The sequence below is a fragment of the Oreochromis aureus genome, linkage group 15 (assembly GCF_013358895.1).
Source record: "Oreochromis aureus strain Israel breed Guangdong linkage group 15, ZZ_aureus, whole genome shotgun sequence".
NCBI lineage: Eukaryota > Metazoa > Chordata > Actinopteri > Cichliformes > Cichlidae > Oreochromis > Oreochromis aureus.
The window spans coordinates 1,142,209-1,165,568 of NC_052956.1; the positions used below are offsets into that span (position 1 = coordinate 1,142,209).

At 44.0% G+C, this 23,360-nt stretch overlaps 1 protein-coding gene across 2 annotated transcripts in view; it reads left to right on the top strand.

Annotated features, from left to right (window-relative positions):
- Window positions 1-23,360, top strand: part of vsnl1a (visinin-like 1a) — a 42,765-nt gene that overhangs the window by 16,857 nt on the left and 2,548 nt on the right. For both annotated transcript variants that reach the window (XM_039599241.1, XM_031740821.2), the window contains exon 4: window positions 21,651-21,866. In XM_039599241.1, coding sequence (XP_039455175.1) covers window positions 21,651-21,866 — 216 coding nt within the window. The remainder of the gene's footprint in view (window positions 1-21,650; window positions 21,867-23,360) is intronic.

Genomic DNA, 23,360 nt, shown 5'->3' on the forward strand with positions numbered 1-23,360 from the left:
ACAGTTTGCAGTTGTGCAAAAGGGGCAACGTGGCCCCCATTTAAAGGGTCCTGCAGGCTTTGGGGGTAAAATGCTATTATTATTATTGCATCCTATTGTGTTTCCAGGCAACAAAGTGTCAGCGGTACAGCTTTATTTAAATTCAGAGGGCTGATAAGTGTGGAAAAACAGGGCCACACAATAACAGGACAGATTGTTCCTGGGTGGCTCGTGGTGGGTGGGAGTGCTGGAGTGCGGGGTCATATGTTTAGTAGGAGGGAGGCGGGACAGCATGTTTGCGTTGGCTGAAAGCGAGAATCAGAAAAGTATAAGCAAGCGAAGGGAAGCCTGCGTGCATCATTTATTAGTCATTAGGCCTCGTTGGAGTCGAGCAGCGATAGGAAACGTTCGAGTCGTGCTTTACAAGCAGGAGACATCCCGCCCGTCCCCACACGGGCCTGCGACAGCCGTCCACAAGCCCTCCCTGTCAGGGTGCTAAACACGGTGTTACCTCCACTCGGCTGCCAGCCTGGAGTTAATGCACTGTTTTAGTTGGACACACACACACACACACACACACACACACGTGCTTTGTCTCTTGTAGGAGGATGCAGGCACTGCGATAGAGCGCAGGTGCCTGCGCAGGAGTGTCAGCTGGAAATAACAGTGTCTGTATCTGAGGGCACACGTGTGCCAAGTCAGTATTTCTCTGTACATGTTAACAGTGTGATTGCTCCCTCTGCTTATTAGATTTGACTGGAGCTGGAGGGTTATGAACGAGCTGCATTATCATTACAGAACATCTCATTAAATGGGCTGAATTATGCTTTTAAAGATAGGAAATCACATTTAGTCACGTTTAGATTTTAGATTGTAAAATTGGATGAAACGTCCAAATGATAATGGCACAATGCAAATGTGCGTTAGTATGGTAAATGAAATGGAATTTATCCATTTAAATGCAGTTTATATGAAGAGTGAATGAAGTGAAGTCAGAGTTATTAAAAAAATACCCACTATGTTAAACCACAAATCAACTACTTGTGGATTAAATAAACGGGAACCTTCTTCTGATTGGCTGACAAAAAGCTTGAACAACAGGCGGTGACTAAGGCTACGTTCACACTGCAGGCGAAAGCGCATCAAATCTGATTTTTTTGACCCAATGCGACCCATATCCGATCATGGTATGACAGTGTGAACGGCACAAATCCGATATTTTCAAATCCGATCTGGGTCACTTTCGTATGTGGTACTGAATCCGATACATATCTGATGTTTTAGAAAGCGACTGCTGTTTGAACGGTCATGTCGCATTAAATCCGTCTTTTACATCGCGAACGCTTCCTGTGTAGATGTCAGTGAAACTGTTGGGAAGACAACGTTGGAGAAACGTGAACATTTCATTTGTACTGTATAATCTGCAGATTCTGACAGAAATCTGCAGATTATCCTTTGAAGCACCGCTCCTCTAAAACAGCAATAAGGATCATTATTAGGTTATTTACATTATTATGCAAATAACAAAATAACTTAAAGCAAAAATTGGGAAACGTAAAGTCCGAAGTCTTTATATTAAGGGCCATCAGTCAAACAATACTGTTGGTCTGGGTCTAAACAGAGCGCGTTGTGTGTGACGTCTTCTTTTGCGCATGCGGGCCACTTTGAGCGCGTTTGCTGTCGCATTTTATTTGTAGTGTGAACAAGCAGACAAAAAAATCGGATTTGATCAAAAAATCGGAATTGAGCATTAAGACCTGCAGTGTGAACGTAGCCTTAGCTTCTATTTGGCTGAAATGACCATATTAGGGTTATCCTCTCTCTGTGATGTCATACAGAGCCAACAGTGTGGAGGACTGTCTAACACAAAGCATTTAGATTGTGGCTCACAGTTGTTCCAGCACGGTAACAACATACATGACAGCAAACAGGGAAAACCATCATATGTTCTCTAGGGGTGCAACGATACACAAAATTCACGGTTCGGTTCGGTTCGATACTTTGGTGTCACGGTTCGATATTTTTTCGATACAAAAAAAATGTTCATGCCTTTTTAATTTGTCATTTATTAAAATTATAAATATATATTTTAACTCAAAAGTACAGTTTTTAAATGTAATGTTGCTGAAACAACAAAATAATAATAATTAAAAAACTATCTGATCGAGAAATCCCTCATCTTTGGAAAAGAGAGTTTATTACAGAGAAATGTCTCTTTCCAAAATAAAAGCTATACTATACGCTTCTTTTGGGCTTTATTCTCAGCAGCATATTAAACATATCAGGTCCCCATAAGGAGAATCATGTGCTGACGGCTGTCTAAATGACTCGGGTAAAGTTTGTAGCATGCGTGCTTGTTGATGATGTCGGCGTAAATAACGTTAATAACGCTGCAAATCTCCGTGGGGGCGGATCTGCGCTCGACAGTGCAGCCTAGGCGGAGTAGTCGAGCGCAGATCCACTGAGCTCTCAACACAGACAGCATTGTCAGAAGAAAAGTTGATCAAATAAATTAATAGTTTTGTATTGTTCGATAGATATGCGTACCGAACCGAAAGCACTGTATCGAACGGTTCAATACCGATACGAGTATCGTTGCAGCCCTAATGTTCTCTTATATCCACATATTTGATCTTTTTTATAAATGGTGCTCGCTAGGATGTTGTGAAACTGAAGCGGAACAGAGGCTGGTTGTCTTCTGTACGTAAAAGTTGGTTTTAGCTGTAAGAAAAAAGTTCACCCAACAACGTCCAGCCATTGGAGGCCAGTTGTAAAGGCAACTATAGGAAAGAGCATTTTTATAATGTGAGTCATTGCCTTAGTAAACACATTCTGTCAGCTGTTCATTTCATGACTTATTAAATTCAACATGATGTTTAGTTTGTCCCAGTTGCAGCCAAGCAGGACTTAAAGCAGAGTGTGTGTCTGAGTAACAAAGAGCCGGAGATCACACGGAGCCCCGTGGAATCCACACATCCTGGTCAAACTGTCCCAGGTCGTTAAAATGACCCGTTGCAGCCATCGCGTCCCAGCGGATCTTCACGTTTAGCGGCACTGCCAGCACCAGACAGCAACATAAAAATGGATCGCAGGCTTCCGTGCCAACTCGCACTTGAGTGCGTGCATGCCTCAGTGTGTGAAATTTGTCATCCGTGACATGCCAGCTGCTCCGTGAGCCATTTGTAACAGGATAATGACACTCGCAGAAACGTAGAGGTGATAGATTTTTGTCACTGCTAATTTTATTAGTTTTTTGTTTTTTGTGCTTGAAGCATGCACACACATGCACACACACATGCACAGAAATGTGCACGTTTAACAGCGATCCATACACTTGCAAAACAGGATTCATACCTTCTAGGTGTTGTGTGTCTGTGTGTTATTGTGTTATTTGCCAAGTAACATGCAGTGAGCATCAATAGCGCTGGACTCCTGCCGGGTGATGTTATTGTGATAAGGTAGCATCAATATAATGGACTTCATTATGGTTTGTGCTGCAAACAGACTCTCTGTCTTTTCCTTTCCAGTTGTCTGTGGCTGACTCAAAAAGACAGAAAGCAAAACCAGTTTGAGTGTTCGGTAAATACATTTAACGAGGCCTTCATCATCCGTAAAACCAGGGAAATATACACGGAGACATCATACGTGTGCTTTGTGGCTGTGCGGGAGGCGATTGACGCATTGTTGTAACACTGGCGCATGCTCAGGCAGATGCTGACCTGAATATGCAGCAGATGTATGGATGGATTCTGCTCAGTCGCATCACGCTTTCATAGCCTCAAGGCTTTTCCTGTCGACGGATGTGGCGCGCACGTGTGTGTGTTTATGTGTGTGTGTTTACATCTGTGTTTGTGTGCACCATTGACCATTCAGCAGCGTAGACTGTGAGGCTCCCTGTGTTCTCCACAAACAGACAGAGAGACGGATCGGAGGGCTGAATGTGAGGAAGGTAAATGGAGTGACAGAAGGACACTGACATCATCTGGCCAACAGCCCGTCTCTGCGAGGAAACATATGTCCCCTAATCACAGGAGACCAAAACGATAGCGCTGCAGCATTAGATTGACATGGAAAATTAGCTATAGGAGATCGTTTGGCATAGATGTGACAGCGCACACTTGTACAAAAACAAATAAAAGTCTTGGGCATATACATATTTAATCATTCTGTGACAGCCAAGCAGCTTGGAGCTGAGAGATCTCTGTACTGCAGAACAAAATAGGAATATTTTAAGAGGCTGCTACATCACTAATTGTTGGGATGTGTCAGCATGGACCAGTATCAACCTTAGTTACTGATCATCAAAACAGGTTCTTACAGTGAAGATTTTGGAATAAGGCTGCAAAATCAGGAACAACCAAAATGGAAATAGTAATCCAGCTACTGATAGGCAGTAACTCATTAGAGTCTGGGATGTTAAGGAGGGTTTTAATTAGACAATTTGGAATTTCATTAAATAATAGAAAACATAATAAAATAATGATAATTAGACTTGACTGTGACAATGCTTACCAGTGTCTCTCTATCTCGCTGCACCAGAAACGTCGTTCCAAACAGCACTATCTTCTCGCTGTGCGGCAAACTGTAGACAAAGGAACACAGCTGTGTGGCGTAGGTTCAGCTCCTGCTTCAGACTTCATGAATGCACTGCTGCTGGTGCAAGGAGAAAGCAGTGAATGATTTAGCCTGCTGTGATTACCCAACATAAATAACGCTTTAAGACACCCCATGAGGGGACGATGCCCACCCAATCACTACAGTGTTGCAAACAAACTATTTAAGATTTACATCTATACATGACGGCCCGGTGAAGGCCACACCGGATGCAAAAGGCAAAGCCGTCTGCCAGATGCAATCCTGGCCTCAAGTCCTGCAACAGAGCCAGCCGCTATGGTCTGTCCGCAAAACACTAGGCTGACCATTTAGACGAAGGCTGTCGCTGAGGGGCACCCAGCACCCGCTACCCAAAAGAGGGTCTGGCTGCCACTTTCAAGCTGTGAAACCAGACGACCGCTGCCACTGCACAAATGAGAAGGAGGCTCCCCTCAACAAGCCCCACGATGTGGCCACCCCTCGAGTCAAGTGCACCCACGCTCCAGAAGGGAAAGAAACTCCTGAAGAGGCATACGCCTGCCGAATGGCCTCCACGACCCAGCGGGACAACAGGAACTTAGACAGGGCTCTGCCCAGGATCCCAGAATGGAAGGTGACGAACAGCTGGTCTGTCCTCCAAATCAGCCCGATACGCCTGAAGTACGCCACCGAAGCACACACAGGGCAGCCTGGCACCGAGCCTGGTCCAAGCCCTGAGTGCAAGCTGTCTGTAGCTTACTGGGACAGGTGGAATTCGGTCAGGGCCTTCAGCAGGAACACAGGATTGGGCCGGAGGACCACCGCTTTCCCATCCAGCAACTACCAATCCAGCAATCCTGACAGAGCATGGAGTTCACAAAAAGGCTGTTTTCTTGTCCAGTTACTTAATTAATTGATGAAATAATCAATAGAATACTTGATTACTAAAATAATCAAAAGCTGCAGCCGTACCCACATGTACAGATTCATAATGTCGTCTTTGTGTTTTGTCTTTTATTGGCACGTGTTACATTTCACTCATTTTATTGATCGTTCTAACACTATTTTCTGTGAATTCTTTGACGTTCTGTTATGCTGGTTTAGAAAGATGAAACAGAAAAAAATGTGTTACTATAATTTTACTGTAAAATAATAAATGTAACAAAACTAAATACCGAGCAGGAGAATATAGAAACTGATGTGCACACCAAAGCTCTTACAGCCCCTCGCAAATGCACAAAGAATATCAAATTATTATAATATAATTTGTAATATTTCCTATTTGATTCCCCATGTCGATTCCTTCCATTCTCCCTCCTTCCTTTCTGCATATTCCCCTTTGTTATTTCCTCCATCTTTGCCCACTTCCTCTCTCACCTCCCTTCCTCTCTGTCCAAGGAGGCTTGTGGCTGTCGTGCACTAAAAATAGCTTTTGTCATCTCAGAAGCGCTCATGCCATTCTCCATCGTTGTCACAACCCAGCACCGCCGCACACACACAGAGCGCTGAATGCTACACACTGCGGCTCCTGAAAGGCAGAGATTCCATCGACAGCATGAAATACTTTGTGTTGACTTCAGTTCACGAATTGCACAAATATAGAAACAATCCCGACTCTCTCGAAGCTGACAGGGAAACGCGAAGCAGACAAATGACGATGATAAACTCGAGACTAAATGACTCACTCATTACGAACACGAGTAGTTTACAATGTTTGTAAAGCACACAGGGAGGAGAATCTGACACTGAGTAAGCTGACTGTAATTTTCACAAAGACAAACAGTGGTTTCTACACCGCGAGTCCTTCAGAACAGAAAATTGGTGTTAATTGCTCAGAGTGTCTGTGTCAGTGTTGCAGATCAGATGCACTAGAAGCTGTAGAGCTGTAATGGACATGTGAATGCGCTCACAGAGGCACGTCGAAACAGAGGGAAAAGGCCGATGCGCAGATGGTTAGACTTGGAATAATGAATTGCTTTTAAGCCTTCCGGCTGCTCTCTGGCCTCTTTGCGGCGCCTCAGTCCGGACTGTAAAAATGTAATTGAATTATTCAGTAACTTTGAGGGCGCCTCACCACTGCTGCTGAGGTGTGAGAGCAAGAGAAGAGGAAGTTAGTGAGGGCCTTTAGATGCACGGAGAGCGATAATGGGGTCTGTTCAGCAGAGGAAATTATATTCAGACTGAGCCGCACACTGGCACATCCTCTATCACAGATGAGTGGTGAACAAGGCTATTAGTCTCACGGTGCAGGCTAAATCCCGCCGTGGCAGCCAGAATGACCTTCAGCTGGTTAACAAGAGTTCAAACCACCATGTCAGCAAGCCTCCACCCAAGAGAGAGACGCCACAGCCCCATCACTCTGACATTCTGACCCCTGACTTTCATGTGGAAGAAGGCAAGATTTTATACACACATTATATTTACCAGTTTTCTGTTCCAAAAGGCATGAATATTCTCAAATACATGGACCTTTAAAATTGGAGAAGATGTGCATCATGACCTTTTCAGGCTTTAAAACTGTTCAATAAAAAAATATAATTATTGTCAGAGAGGATCTATTACACTCACGTCTACCTCTCTGCTTGGACGTGATTTACAGTTCAGTGAAATCCAGGTTTATCCTGATGTAGCCGCTCACTGGAAACAAGCTGACGCCCTCACAAACACAAATCCCCCCGTCATAAAGGGCCAAAAGGTTTTTTTAAACAGAGGGTTTAGACGTCGTAATTTGAAGCTTTGTCTTTAATATGAGCCTCCATCACTGTAACACTACATGTATGACAGAAAATAACAGCCCACAGTAGGTCTGCTCTGTCAGAAATCCGGTTCTGATCGAATGTGTAGTCGAAAGTAAAGAAAGATAAAGGACAATACAGTTTTAGGAATTATGGGTTTGTGACAGTCACAAATATTTGTAACCATGATGATCTTGTTACCTTTCAACTAACTGCTTTGAAGGCGGAGCCAGTTCTGTGACTGTTCGCGGTCAGACAACTTTGATGCATCATGATAGCAAAACGACAGTTACTTGCTTTTATATATGACCATAATGCAACCAGCTGAGTCAAGTCTCCTATTGCAACAAGAGTCATCACAGACGAAACGTGGCCTCTTCGTCAAAGGCAAAACAACACGGATATTTTGTCACATGCAGAGCCAGTTTAGACCCTTAAAATGAGCTAATAATCCCACACTCACTGTGGTACTGCCTGCTGTTCGAGTCCACTGTTTCAGATTTTACTCACTGCCACCTTTTGATCCGTCCTCGCTGACCCAGCTGTCCAGTCTGGTTTACTTGTCATCACTAGACTAGAGAGAAACTATCATCAGACCGTTACAAAAGTGAAGCCATCACAGCGATGAGACCCGCGGCTTTGTTCTGTCACAAAATGATCCCAACTACACAACAGCTCATGTCATGCTTCAGTGTGTGCCGTAATTGCATCTATATGATCTGAGCAGTAAGATAAACACATTAGTAAATTTGTGGTTATGCAGTGAGGGTCTCTTAATCAGCAGCATCCGAATTTCCTTCCCCGTGGGTATGCTGTGTCAGATAATAAAGCCAACAGATTCCCAGAATGAAGTTTGTTTTTCCAAATGCAGCTGATCAAAAGCATTTAATTATGGAGGCAAATCTGCTGTGACTGCAGTGATAAATGCTGCAGAATATCACGTATAAGCACCCATAAAGCCTACGTCTCAGTACTTACATAGAACTTGGTAAACTTATAGCGTAGCCTACATACGTCCACTATGCATCAGTAAGTGTGTTAGCTTCTCTTTTAGGTTCAAGGTTCAAGGTTCTTTATTTGTCACATGCATAGTTATACAAGTATAACACACAGTGAAATGTATCCTGACACGCTCCTCGACATGTGCAAAAACATGGGGGTAGAGAGGATAACATTATAAATATATATATAGTATATACATTGGGTGAATGTGCAGTAGAAGCAGCAGCAGGTGAATTCTGTACATTAATATGAATAGACATCTGACTATTTTACAGAATGGACAATATAAACATATTTAAAGTTAAAGGAAGTTAAAGGAATTGAGTGTCTGGAGGAGAGTCTCAGTCAATTATAGATGATGTGAGATGGCATGTGTGTGTGTGTGTGTGTGGGGGGGGGGGGTTTGGTTTAGGGCCCGGATGGCTTGAGGATAAAAGCTCTTCTTGAGTCTCTCTGTCCTTGCCCGGATGATGCGGAACCTTCTACCAGATTGTAGAAGTTGGAACAGTTTGTTGCCAGGATGGGACGGGTCCTTCAGTATCTGCGTTGCTCTAGTCCGGCATCTCCTGGTGTAGGTTTTATTCTGAAGAATTGGATTTTTATGTCCCTGAGCTGTGTGAAGACTTTATAATGACGATGATAATAATCAGCAGACATGCATGCATATAAAACGTGAATACAACTGTAGAATTATAAGGGCATCTGCTGTTTTTCCAGATTCTCTGTTATATCTGTACTGTTCCGATGGTAGGTACGCAAACTGATCAACATGCCAGATACTGAGGTCGAGGTATGTACGCCTATGAGCCAAACAATTTAGACTGCTCCGCTGGTTCAGTTTCAGACAGTGTTTTAGCCTTTGGTTGTGTATGATGTCAGGTAGAGCAGAGATCCCTGACACATCGTCTCAGGCAAACACCTGCTCCACAGTATAAGGTGAATAAGGATTCATGTGAATCATTGTCATGCAAAGCTACTCTAGTAGAGTGTGAGTGATATCCGTACACTTTTGAAATATCAGAACTGCAAATATAAAGTCATTGGTATCTGGTACCAGGTTGGAAGCCCAGTTGTCTTCATTTTATATGGCACAGATTTAACAAGGTGCTGGAAACATTCCTTCGAGATCGTGGTCTATATTGAAATGACAGGATCACACTGTTGCTGCAGATTTGTTCGGTGCACGTGACGCAAATCTCCCGTTCCATCACATCCAACAACGGTGCTCTGCCAGATTGAGATCTGGTGACTGTGGAGGCCATTTGAACACAGCGAACTACAGTGAAGTACAGCGTCATGTTCAAGAAAGTGACATGATGCGCTATCTCCTGGAAGCAGCCATCGGAAGATGGATACGCTGTGGTCGTAAAGGGATGAACACGATCAGCAGCAATACTCAGGTAGGCTGTGGTGTTGAAATGATCCTCAGTTGGTACTGTGGGGCCAAAGTGTGCAAAGAAAATAGCTCAACACTGTTACGCTACCTGCAACAGCCTGCACCATTAATACAAGGCGGGATGGATCCATGGAACAACTTCATGTTGTTAAAATTCTGGCCTATGGGCAAGAGATGTTTGCAAAGGTGCTACCTTGTACCTCCATCTCAATACTCACCACGAGGATGGTGTGATGCATCACTGAGGACGTCTCGCCGCTCTTCCGTGACTCCCAAAGTTGAGTCACGAGAGGTGGGAAGTTGTCATTGTCTGGGATTTTAGACCTGTGGTTTCTTATGAGGGCCGTGAGATTGTTACTGACCTGCAGTCATAGTGTTGTAATGTTTACATCCACAGCAAGTGAAAAATACCAAGCGATACAACAAAGAGTCAGTTAGTTAGAACTTCAAGGTTCGACATGTTGTGCAAACAGAGATGCTCTTCTGCATACCTCGGTAGGGCTGTTTGATATAACGATATATATCGGATGACGATATAAAAACGTCTATCGTTTCATTTTACGCTATCGTTTGTTTCATGGTGTCGCAAAATAAACTGTTTACGGCAATATTTTTTCATTATTTTGATGGTCACTGTAGTGGCTATATTAATTTCCTAAAGTTCTCTCTTTCTCTTATATTTAATATAACCACACTACAGACGGACAAGCGCTTGCTTTTATGCGTTGTCGTTAGCAACAACGACGGTAAAACCACCTCGTGTCCGCTTGTTTATTTTCCACATAAACCTTTCACAATAAAGCTCAAGATCCTGTTGAGACTTTTCAAAATAAACTGAATCACATGAAAGATGCAGAGTGTTTACGGATGAGAAGCAAAAAAGAGCCGTCAGGTGCTAAAAAATAAACCTTAGACTCAAACGTTAGAACAGACTTTTCCCCGCAGCACGCTGTGTAATAAATACTCACAAAGAAAACGGCGGCTGTTACAACCTATGTCTAAAAATGTATCGTTTCATGCATCAGTTAAAACACTCGACTCCAGGTACGCGACGCCCAGCTGGAAACACTTCACGCAAGTCGAGCTGCCCGACATTCACAGAATTTACAGAAAATGTTACATTTTTGTGATTTATATCGTTATCGGACGATAGATGTCTTAATATCGGGATATGAGATTTTGGTCATATCGCACAGCCCTATACCTCGGTTTGAGTTACTGTTGCCTTCCTAGCTTGAAGCAGTCTGCCTGTTTCCCCCTCACCACTGACGTCAACAAGGCATTTTTGCTGAGTGGACATGTTGTCTCTGTTAGGCTGGTCTTTGTACTTTGTTGTGTTTCTGAAACATTCACTGCACCAACAACCATGCCACATTCAAAGTCCCTTAAATCATATTTCTTCTGTATTCTGATGCTCGGTTGTAACGTCAGCAGGTCATTTCGATCATGTCTAACAGAAACAGAGGGAGGCTTTTTGTGCCGGACAGACTAGTTACCCTCCGAGCAAACTCAGAGAGCAGGCAGGACGCCCGTACCTCTGAGAAGTGGATCGAGAGAGGAGAAGGTTGCTTCTGTTCCTGTAATTGCAACACCACAGCGCGCAACACATCAAATCTGAGCACTGCTGATTACTTAAAATTAGTGCAGTCAGCTGGCAACACTTCAGTGCGCATACAGCAGGTGCTCCTAAAGTAGGTTACAGACCTGTCTGTTACTCCCGGGTCCCGAGCCTCCAGAGTGCAGCTAGCTGTACGTTGGCATGCACCTCAGGGTGAGAACGAGCACACGTTAAAATTACATCCTGGACTTTTATAAATAGGCTCATACGGGGGAGATGATAGAAGCCATTAAGGCATCTTGTGGGTGTGTTAGCACTCTCTCAGATGGAAATAACACCATGGCAGCAGAGGCTACAGAGCCATGAACGTGCAGAGTCAGGAACGGGCTTTTCCATGTGTGCACGCATGCACGGACTCAGACATGACTGAGCAGTCATGAATAATGAATTCATGCTCGAGGAGGAAGAAGCCAAGGATGTTTGATGAGTCATGTAACATGGAAGCACAATGCAAGTAACGAAGCATGCTGCAGACATCCAGAGAGAACTCAGAGGAGGTTGTGTTGTTGTGTTGTTGTGTTTTTTTTATGTTGTGTGGTATTTCCTCACCGCCTCTCCCCCTCCCTCTCAAACCACTACATCTCACTTTCTTCCCTCGCCTCCTTTCTTCTCCTGGCCCCGGCTGAGCGGGAGAAGCTCGATCATGAGCGTTTTTTTAAAAGACGGCTTCAAACATGCACAAGCTGCTGTGGATTTATCTGCCAAGCTCTTAAAAGACCATTTTAGACTCACCACTGCCAAGGGGAAGATAAAACAAGTGAGTCGTCCTTTTATTTCTCCCCTGTTGTTCTGCTTCGCTTTGAACTACGTCACAAGGAGCAGAGGGCAGCCCTCAGGTCTACCTGCCAAAGCCGGCAGTGACTCACTCTGCTTCCTGCACCCCTTACTTGCTTTTCTGTGTCTGATGAGAGACAAGGAGGAATAATGGCGGAATATGGCAGACTAATACACACATATGACATATATATATATATCTCAGAATGAAGAGTTTTAATCTGGATTATTGTTTGGGAATTTTGCTGTGGAAGCAACATGATGTGTTTATTCATTCTTTCCTTGCTGCCAATAACTGTTCTCCTCACTCACTCCCTCGGGCATTAAATATGCTTCCACACTCAACAGTGCCATCTGCTGTTGTGCTGTCATTTATACTCCTAATGCAGAGTTACTGCTGCCAGATGGGTGTTTTGTAACCACTGATAACCAGGGTTGGAGACAGGTTCGTGCTAAATTCCTCTCAAAGCACAAGCAGCCCAGGAACCGGCTTTTCAGGCCGATTTCTGGACTGCAACAGGACATCCCTCCAGCTTCTCAAAGCAGGCTTTAATATCGTTTGTATGTGCTGTCGTAACAGACACTGGTTGGACTGGTTTATGGCTCTGTGAAGTGGCTTCTCTCGCTCAAGGCCCAATATTTAGTCCTTATTTAAAATCCTCCCCCCTCCAATCAAAGCAAACTTGTTTACTTAAGATCGTAATCTTAAAAAAACTGCACTCCTGGCTACTATGGTAACAGCACGTGTGGTTTAATCCTACAGCAAACCCCCATTCAGTGGTTTTGTCGGGCATTTAGTTGAAAAGCAGCTGGTTTGCAGAGAGGACATGTTGTTTTACAGGTCAGCATAAAGTGACAGCAGGTGGTGGGCGCAGAGCAGACCGTTCAGCAGCACAGAAACACTGATGTGTTTTCAGTCAGCTTTAGTACATTTCTCCCCGACGGTACCGTAAAGAAAAATATAGTACTGTCTGAAGGTTGTGGGAGTTTTTCCTTCCCACTGTCGCCAAGAGCTTTCTCACAGGGAGTCTTTAGCTTCCAGTATAAAGTGCCCTCAGGAGACTCTTGCTGTATAAACTGGAATTTAAACAGGAAAAAAAGGAAGTGGGGAAGAAAAAAATCTGCACTGTCTCTAAGATTACAGTTGTAAATTTACATTTATGAGGAAAGAAAAAATATGGATGTTCTCTGAGATACATTTGCAGGACTCGAGATTTTGTATGTTTGATGTTAAAGTCGACCTAACCTCAGGTTATTATTCCCAAAGGTTTGAAACATCTCAAGTTTTCTCAGAACAATTTTTCCAGTTTGTTTCATAAGACGTTATAATATCAGAGAAAATCTGATTGTGTTCTTATTCTTGTAATAAATAAGTGACTTTGACTTTTTTTAAATCTTACCATTTACCTGCACTCCTTAAGACGCTAGTGTAGAAGAAAGAAACACGTTTGACTGCGTGCACGTTTTCTTGTCTGTGCATGAGGATGGAAGTTTAATCCATCATCAACAAAATGAAAAGCAGCTTTGATTTCACGAAAATCTCAGCTAACTTTACTTACTATGAAAACAACACTCGTGTCTTAGGTGTGCTCTTTTTATTCACTGACTGTTCTTCAAATACTGCTCCCTCGCTACAAAGCTAATATCGCAGCAGGCACTCACCTGAGCGGATGACTAAAAATGCATTTTCCAGAGCAAAGTGGATTGTGTGGGTTTGTATTTGTGTTGTCTGTTTGAACCCCGGGGCCTTGGAAGCAGGAGCAGCCACAGATTTGCGCCGTGTCTGTAGCTTCCTGGCATGTAAGAGCGCACGCACACACAAGCAGACACACTGTAACCCCCCCCCCCCCCCCTCCGATTGATTATGCATGTATTCTCCTCTCCTGCTCTCGAGCTCGTGCGTCCTGCTCGATGAAGCAGTACCTCCGGTGCCGCAGCGATGTAAACAGCCATAGAGCAAAGCTTGGCTAGGGTATCTTTGCTTCGCCGTTAGTGAGGCTTTATTTACCCCCCCCCACCCCACCCCACCGGTGCCACAGCAGAATGATGGAAACCGCACGATACATGTCAAAGCTAAAGCCTTGTTGTTACAGACCTCGAGCGCTTTGAAGGGCGGATCACAGGCTCAGACTGACCTCTGCACCCTGCGCTCGTGTACTGGAGAGATGGACGGCCAATAGCAAATGTGCCTTTGATAACAACAGAGAGGCAGAACAGAGTGTCCTGCAGGACTCTTATGCAAGGAGACCTTGACCCTGGGGGGGGGGGGCTGTGTGGATGCATCACCAAGAGATCATAAATTATTACTAAATTTATAAGTCTGATTTATTGTTGTTGTCTCCCTGTTGGGTTTAATTCCCTGACAAAATATTGAACCATCCATATTAAGGGGAGGGAGGACCAGCAAACTGTTTGTCGAGTATGTTCACTGTGTGCAGCTCTGTGGAAGCAGCAAGGAGATTAATTTGGAAAGGGATAGATTTGAAATGATTCCCAATCCATGAAAAACAGTTACAGTGACGGAGCACGGCATCGACAGGGAAGCGGTTCAGGGCGGGCGCTGTGGGACTCCGAGTGCATGAATGGTAATGCATAAGGTCATGTGGTTTGGCATTTCCACAGGTCTGCAGCACATAAAGCAGCTCATTTACTGGCTTTGTTTGGCAAGATTATAATCAAAATGCATACAGTTGTAATAAAATATATACAGTACTATATCAGCACTAAATTTACTGATGGATTTTTATGATTTGCTTCCAGGAATAGCTTCAGATTACCTCACTGTACAGGAGTTTACGTCGTGACTGTCAGAGTCTCCTGTTTCTGTTTAAAAGCAGTTTTTCATGTATGACCTCCAACAACCAGTTGTTTAATACTTACTTTTCCATAGTAACTTGGAGTTGCTAGGGGGGGGGCACTGACCCATGTGTGAGTAGGGCTTTAGCAGTCAGTTTTACACCAATCACTCACTCGCTGGTCAGGGAATTCTCATTTTTGCCTAGCAACCAGTGCTTGCCCAACGATCACAGATGGTCTCTAGGTCTGAGTTGGTTGGAGCCTTAGTCATATGTTGTGATCTTAACTCGTTGCAGAGTGATGATGTCACGATAACATCATAATAGGGTCATTGTGAGATATTTAATATGTTGCAATACAATCATCTGTTATCTTATCTAAGTAACTGAAGTAAGAAAAACTAAAAAGCCCGGCGGCTCAGAAACTCATGAAAGTTAGCGTGTTACGATAATCCTGTCACATCACCTGCATGTATATATATTTTTAATTTCCATTTGGCGCCAGTGCACCGATAACGTACGATATCTTTAGTCTCACCTACACTGTGGACATTTGAGTCGATGAAACTTCAACCTGACGTGTTCTTTCTCGCGTGTTCCACAGCTTTCACTCAGATCTGGAGGTGCTGCCCACTTTCATTAGCAAGATGAGCTTGAAAGCTCAGAGAGAGGTAACAGAAACTTGACAGCGCTGGTCAAAATAAAAATACTTCTTGGTTAAAGGTCCGGGGATTTGGATTGACTGCAGAGTTTGTCATGGGTGGCAAGTTTAGCTCAAACTACAGAGAAATGCCAAACAGTTCATCCTTATCTGCTGCTTCTCATCAGTTTCACACACACAGATAACAGTACAGCAGTTTCAGTATTAGCAGCTTCCAAACTGTATCAGAAACTGTGGATAGTAAATATAATATCTTCAGCACATTTAAATGCTGACCCTTGTGATGTCATCACTCAAAGCTTTAAGCTGCAGGATCTGCGTCCAGCCGAACGCTTATCTGAAGAGCCGTCAGCGCACCGAGTTGAGCTAAAGAGAAATGCGGATCAAACACTTCCTGGAAGTTATTTTGGAATCAAACACAAGTCATTTTGCTGGTTGTCACTGATGAGCTCGTTTGAGGGTTGAGTCACCTGCGTGCGCAGTTTCACAGCGCTTTGGAGCTGCAATCTTCATCTGCTCCATGATCCTGCAGTCGTTCACTGTTCTGTCAGTGTGAAATGGCCTTCAGTTAAGTGTGACGATTGAGTGTCTTTCTCTCTCACGTCCTCGGTTTCTCTCCCACAGTCGTTTCCTGTCCTCTCTCTCTCGCCCAGTCTCCCTGCCTCCCAGCGTTTGGATCAGCACCAGTGCCAGCTTGCAGCGCATTATAAAGGCTTTAATGTTCCATTTGCCAGCAGCATGTTTCAGGTGGTGTGTGCTTGTTTGACAGAATCAGCCTTGACACACACACACACACACATGCAAACCTTGCGACATTAGCCTGTATTAGAGCAGCTGCGCCTGTGCGCCTGGCCCTTGGCTGAGCGCTCTGGCACTGAGCCCGTCCTTTGATGGCCGACTGCAAACAGCCATAACAGCAAACGGCTGCCAGATCAGCAGGAGAGTACGACTTACTGGAGACGTTAACAGCCTAATATCTGTAAGTGTAAAGTCGAGGACACAGTCCCTTCAAGTGGTGACGGGGTCATTTTTGGTTGTTAAACTGTAATTGCGTGCCATCTAGTGAACGTTCTGTTGTCGCCTGTGCGGTTTGCTCTTTCTTCATTTTTACCTAACTGCTTCGTAACTTAGCAGATTGTTGGGGAACTCCAGTGGCGTTCTCTCGTTCCCCTCCCACCCCTTAAACATCCTTCCCGCATCTCTTCCTTGACACCTTTCCTCTTCCCTCTCACTTAGCCTCCTCCCCCCTCTCCTCAACTCTTCCCACATCGTCCCGTAGGTCCACGTGCCTCCTCCCGTTCCTCCGGGCTTGGGCAGATGATCTGAGGCAGAACCGTACGGGGGAAGGAGGCAGCGCTCGTGGGAAGGAAGCCACTTTGCATTTATGCATAAAGCGCCCCGTGCGTGCAAGCAGGCTCGCACTGGCTGTCCCTGGGACTTCCATCCTCGCATTAGTGTGGCTTCTCTGAAAGGGCAGATAAGGACCTGGATCATGGGTCTAAACTCTGTCTCTGCCGCTCTCCCTCTCACACTTTGTCTGTCTCGCTCCTTTTTTTCTTTTCAAATTCTTCTCATCTCTGTGCCCGCTGACACCCTCCTCCCCCGCATATCTTTTCTCTTCTGAACTTCTCTAAAATTCCCACTGCAGTCTGATCGGCTCGCACTGCAGCAAAATTTACATGGGTGGGACCTCATTGCGGCTGGGCAATTTTATAACCCAAGCTAACACGGTCTAACCTTACTCTCTATCGTTTCATCCCTCATCCTTCTCTCTCTTTTTTGAAATCTCCAACTCACTGCAATCTATTTTCCCATTAGGATTCATGGCCTTGTCTCCTCCCCCAGTCTTGATTGCAGACAGTTTGTGCGTGCTGGGTTGTTAGTCTTATTGGAGGATAGGGCAGCATCCTTGTTTCAAGAGTGTGACGAGACTGTCTGCTGCACACATGGGCACATGTCTGTGATTGCTAGCTGCAGAAACTGCAGCAGATTGTTTTCTAACTTGTATGAAAGCTTTGGCTTGCTGTAGTTGATGAGTATACCGACACATGTATACATGCATGTATAGGTCCTGTAGCAGAGGCCTGGGAGTTTGAGGTTTCTGTGCATCTTAGCTGTTCCTCAAAGTTCTGATGTTGTGCCTGGAATCTGCTGGAGTCACTGTTCCAGGTTCAGGGCTACAGGGCCTAATGCTCCTAATAGCACCGAATATGTCTTTATTTTCTTGTCCGTCTGCTGGGATTCTCTCATCTATCGTTGTCAGTCACCACTGTGTGTGGTTGGTTGGCCAGCAGCTGCTTGTCTGTCTGGAATACTGGAAGCTCCTATGGGAGCTTGAGGACTTCTAGTCCATACATGGCACAGATGTTCCTGTACACTAGCCCAGCCACTTGGTTGTGCCTCCCAATGCACACCGTCCCAGCTTGCTTGTAACATCTTGCTGCTCTGTGCTGAGTCTCTGGGGCACTTTTGAACAGTCTGCATGGGGGATATAGTCAGTGGACTCCTGCCTCTGTGGATGTGGCGCTTAGAGGATGCTCTTGTGCTGCCATGATCAGAGCTTCTGTGCTGTCCTGTAACCTAACGCGGCACAAACACCTAACGAATGTGTCTGGATGTGTAAACAAAGAACTATATGCTGCATAAGTCATCACTTTAGTATGTGAGAGTCATTGAGTCATTACACTTCCAGTTCATTTTCGGTGTATTGCAGTATCATTACATTGGCTTTTAAACAACAGAACATTACATTTCTCAGTCCTCATTGGCCCAAAGCTGATCTGATCTAGCCGAATGTATACAACCAACAGCTCTGGAAACTAGCTAAAAACAGATTCAACAACGGTGCGAACACTGAAAAACACCTTTGACTGGACTTCGTTTGGGAATAAAATAGAAAATCTGTCATGCAGGGTTTGGTTTAAGTGTAGAGGCTATGTGAGGTTTTCATCAAAACATGTGCTGCTGGTGTCTGACGTAACAGGATGTCAGAGAGGGACAGAACCTGTCAGTCACCAGTCTCGTGGTTGCCCCTCAAGAGTCCAGTGCTGGGAAGCGTCCTTAAATGCCCCTGTGTGCATGTGCTAATAACGAATAATGATTGACAGGCGCTCTCCTCTGCCTGCAGCCTTTGAAACTGATGGGTTTGTTTTGGCCACGAAGCTGCCATCGGATGCTGCTATGATTTTTAAAATATCACCGTTTAAACCAAAGGTTGAATTTTGTTGTGATAAGCTTGTAGAGAGATATCCTCTGACTCTGGAGCTAGATTCAGCTTTGCAGAGCTCTGTTGTGTGACTAAGTTCATTGTTACGTTGTCTGGGACACAAGTTCACTCCTTTGCTTCAGGTGCACTGTATGGACACGAGTACTGGGCTACCTGCACACAACACCTACAGGATCTGCTCAGCCTTGGAAATCTATGCTATGAAGCTTGAAGTGAACAGTTATTGTGCTGATGTTGGCGCCGGAGGAATAACAGCTGAATAACTCTGTAGTTACTCAGTCAGCAGAGAGTTTAAAAGTATGTCTGCGTGTTTGATTTTATCGACCTGTGGAAACACAGGAATTCACAGATTAGGTGGTGTGACCCCACACTTCTGACCATATATTTTTCATCTAAATAAAGGCTCTGCTGTAAACAACATGTCCAACACTGAACAGCAAACCTGCTGGTGAACATGGGGGAGCACGAGGCTTCTACACAAAGCAGAGTCTAACACTGATGTTGGCCAGAACAGAGCTGGGTGACTTTAGCAATTCAAATAAGTGCTAATGTTGCTTTAACTCCACTGGTTGTGAAAACAAGCCACATTTCACTGCTGCCAGTTACCCATCTGCAGGCTTTTTTGCAACACTTTGAAGTTACAGCTTTAACTTTTCACACTTTTAATGCTTTTCACGGCTTAATCGATGCCATATCTTTGTCATTGATTCCCGCTCTGTTCTGTGCTGTGCCGGGGGTCTTGCTTGTGCTTTTTATGTGTGCAGGGCTGGTAAGGTCCAAGAACAAATCCATGCTGTCAAAGATTACTGCACAAGGAAATATCAGTCTTCTTTTGACAATAGTGGTTCTTTCTGAGTGAAATCTGATAGTGGAAATGTGAGGTTCACTGAAAAAAAAAGAAAAAATTGTGTTTCAACTCACCGGCTCATTGTGTAGTTCTGCAAATGTCAGTACAAGCAGGACGTCTTGACATTTCCAGATATATTAAATGGGGAAGGTACCCGCCTTTACTTGACAAATGCATGCCTGCTGTGGTTCCTGAATGTGAGCCTGTGAACACGGCAGAGATTACACAACGTTTAAGAGGACCTGACTTTCTTCTTTTGCACAGATTCCTTTGCTCATATTTTACACGTTCAGTCTGTCGCATGGCTGCATCTGACCTTGAATGAGTTATGGTGAAATCAGCTGCAAAAGTAATAAAACAACATGGAATATTTCTTTTTTGTTCCATTTGCTCCATGAAGATTGAAGCAGCCTGCCCAAGTTCTCGGAGCAGCCTCGCTCGAGCTTAGATTAACCATCGACCCAGACTTTTTACCAGGGAGGTCAAATGGAAGGTTATGTCTAATGAATGGCTCAGCTTCTCGCAGCCACCCACAGGGTTCGTGCTGTACGGTAGATGACGAAGAGCTGAGCGGGGGCTTGGTGGCCTTCCACGCAGTTACAGCATTAATCTCTGCCCTTGTGTTCATATGCTGCTGGCGTGCAGTAATGATATGGATTGCTTCGACTGTCAACACACTTTTTGTGCTTCAAGTACTTTACTGGGGGTAAAACCCAGTGGATCCCGTGCCTTTACTGAACTGTATAGAGCAGAGATGGGCTGTGTAATTAGGCATCAGTGGACAAAAACAGAGAAAAGCTGAGTAAAATAAAAACATCTGCAACATTCAACGAATGAAATTATGTTGCACATAGTTACACCTTCAACTGGTTTGATTTTAGTTACATAATGCTACCAGGCCATTGCCCTGTTCAGGTTTTATCTACAGAACTGCCAGAAGGTAGCATCTATGGTAGTCCTACTGAAAAGGCTGATGATGATAATTATCAGCATTTTTCACTAGCAATCGGGCTAAAGTGCTAAATTAAAGTAAATTAATCACTAAAGTAATTACAAAACATTGATTTAATTAGGTTTGATGAAATGGTAAAAGTATGGGCTCTACCACGCTCGCAGGTGAATATCATCATCCTCACGTTAACAGCCGCATAGCCAACAGATGCACATGTATCAGACATCAGATCGTCATCAGCAGGGAAGTCCGGCAAAACGAAGCTGTGAGGGAAAAGGTCGCGTAACTTGGAACCGCATGAAAGTCACACATGTCAGGATAAATCAGCCGTGTGAATATCTCTTGGAGCTAAAGTGTACAGTAGTTCTAGCTGTGACTTGTGTCAGAGATCCTGATGTTCATTTCTCATGGGAAAGCCTGGGTTCACCTTCGGGGACCCATGAACACGCCATGTGTAATCAGTGTTGCCTATTTTGGAACTAGAATTTAAGAAAAGACTGCAGGCTCTGGGCGTTGTGAAGTGACAGCTATCCAGGACATCTTTACAGTATGGATAGTTGTATAAACCTGCACATGAATACACAGCAACAGCCACGTGAGACTGAAAACCTCGACCAAGGCTGGATCCACAAAGATATCGAGTCTTTTGTTAGTTCAGTTCATCCATCTCAGATTGGCTTCAGAAGTTCAGCCAACACTTGTGCTAAATCTTTGTGCACATTTGTCCACAACTTTGAGTAATCCTACTGCCAAACAGACAACCTGGAACAATTACTGTCATTTTCCTTGGTGAATCTAATGAGAACACTTGCAAAGGTACAGCCTACAAAACACTGGGTTGCAATAGGAAATCGAAGTTCATTTAGCCGCCCAAGATAATCAGTGTTTACTGATTGTAAATGCAAGCAATTCTTTGCCACCATGTTCCCAAGAGACACCATGTTTGTACATTATTTGGCCACTCGTGTGAAAAACACTAGAGGTTGTATTTCTAAAACATTATCTAAAGGCTCTTGTGTCCAATGACTTCAAATGACTGAATCATAGAAACATATACCCGAGTACATTCCCACCCTTTTCTCTTTCTTCGTAGTTCTTCCCTTATGGCGATGCGTCCAAGTTTGCCCAGCATGCCTTCAGGACCTTCGACAAGAACGGCGATGGCACGATCGACTTCAGAGAGTTCATCTGCGCACTGTCCATCACATCCCGGGGCAGTTTCGAGCAGAAGCTTAACTGGGCTTTCAACATGTACGACCTGGATGGAGACGGCAAAATCACACGGGTGGAGATGCTGGAGATCATCGAGGTATAATGTGGTTACACGCTTTCTGAAGCGGTTAAAGGGTTTTGATTATTTTTACTTGGACAGCCTTATACTTTGTTAGCTTTGTAACTTGCTGAGTCACCAGGACAACTTTTTTTGTACTTTGGTTACTGAGCGCCGAGCTGAGGCTGTCAAATCTGAGACACAGGTTATTCAAACAATTTGCAACTAAAGACAAACGTCCATGTTTGGAGCAGACTCATCTGTAATTCCGGCCACGCCTGCCCCTCGACCTGTTTGCATTGAGGCATCCATTATTTTATCATTCTTTCATGATCCTTGTGTAAGGATCAATAATATCCCATTTGGAGAAACAGAGAATTGATGCCCCTTCATATTCAGCATTCAGGTCATTTTCATGCTTCCCAAAGGCATTTCCCACTGTTTCATGCAGGCAAACATTAGTAATAATGTGAAGTTGTTCACCGTTGTTATGTTCTGAACAGTAACGTCACATTATGTCTCCTAGCAGAAACTGAAAGACACCCGAAAACATTAGAATGTGACAGCTGAAGGAAAATATGCAGTGTTCGTTCTCCCCCTGTAGGCGATCTGAAAAATATATATTTCAATGTCTCTCTGACTGGAAAAGACATATAATTAAAAAGCTTTGAAAAAGCGATAAAATGTAATGTGTCAGCAGTAATAGAGGAGAGACGGTGTTCATGCTTTTTCAGAGGAAACTTGCACAGATTTGTATTTCACCCTGTCGGTCATGTGGGTGAACATCACTAACAACATCTATAGTCAGCACAGGTTGCAGATATTGTGTTATTCTAGTTTTATTTTGATCAGTATATCCAATTATACCAACAAATAGAACCTCCAGATAGACATTACAGCAAACTTTACTATCAAAGTCACCACTTATAAGCAACTTCATACTTCAGCATCCTGGATAGGTTTAGCTAAACCACATGTGAAAGCTCTGCAGCAGACTGGCTATAACTACAAGTGTTTACCTGTTGTCCTTGTGTTTGCAGAGGAGTTTCTCTCTTTGAGTTAATCCATCATAGAAGAAGAAAAATACTTAGTTGGAAAAAACAGTAAGGAGCATGTTTGTCATAGTTGTTGTGGACTGTGTCAGCACAACGTATAGTTCCATTTGTGGTGGACTGTGGCTAGAGAGCCCCCACATGTGTGGTACACTTATGATAGAAGTTACTTTAAATTTTAAGATCACAAATAGCTCTTTCAGATTATTATTGTGTATTGCTAAGTGTCCGAGCTCAACAATGTAAAGCATCTTTAACGTCTGCTAACAGCAGCTAATAGTATCTAACAGGCTAACAGCAGCTAATAGTATCTAACAGGCTAACAGCAGCTAATAGTATCTAACAGGCTAACAGAAGCTAACAGCTAACACAACCTCAGTATTGCTGTCATTGACTTATCGACTCGTATCATGCTAGTTTCTCAAAGTTTTACAGCCTCCTCGAGAGGAACATATATTACCAGCTGAGGTAAACGGACAGT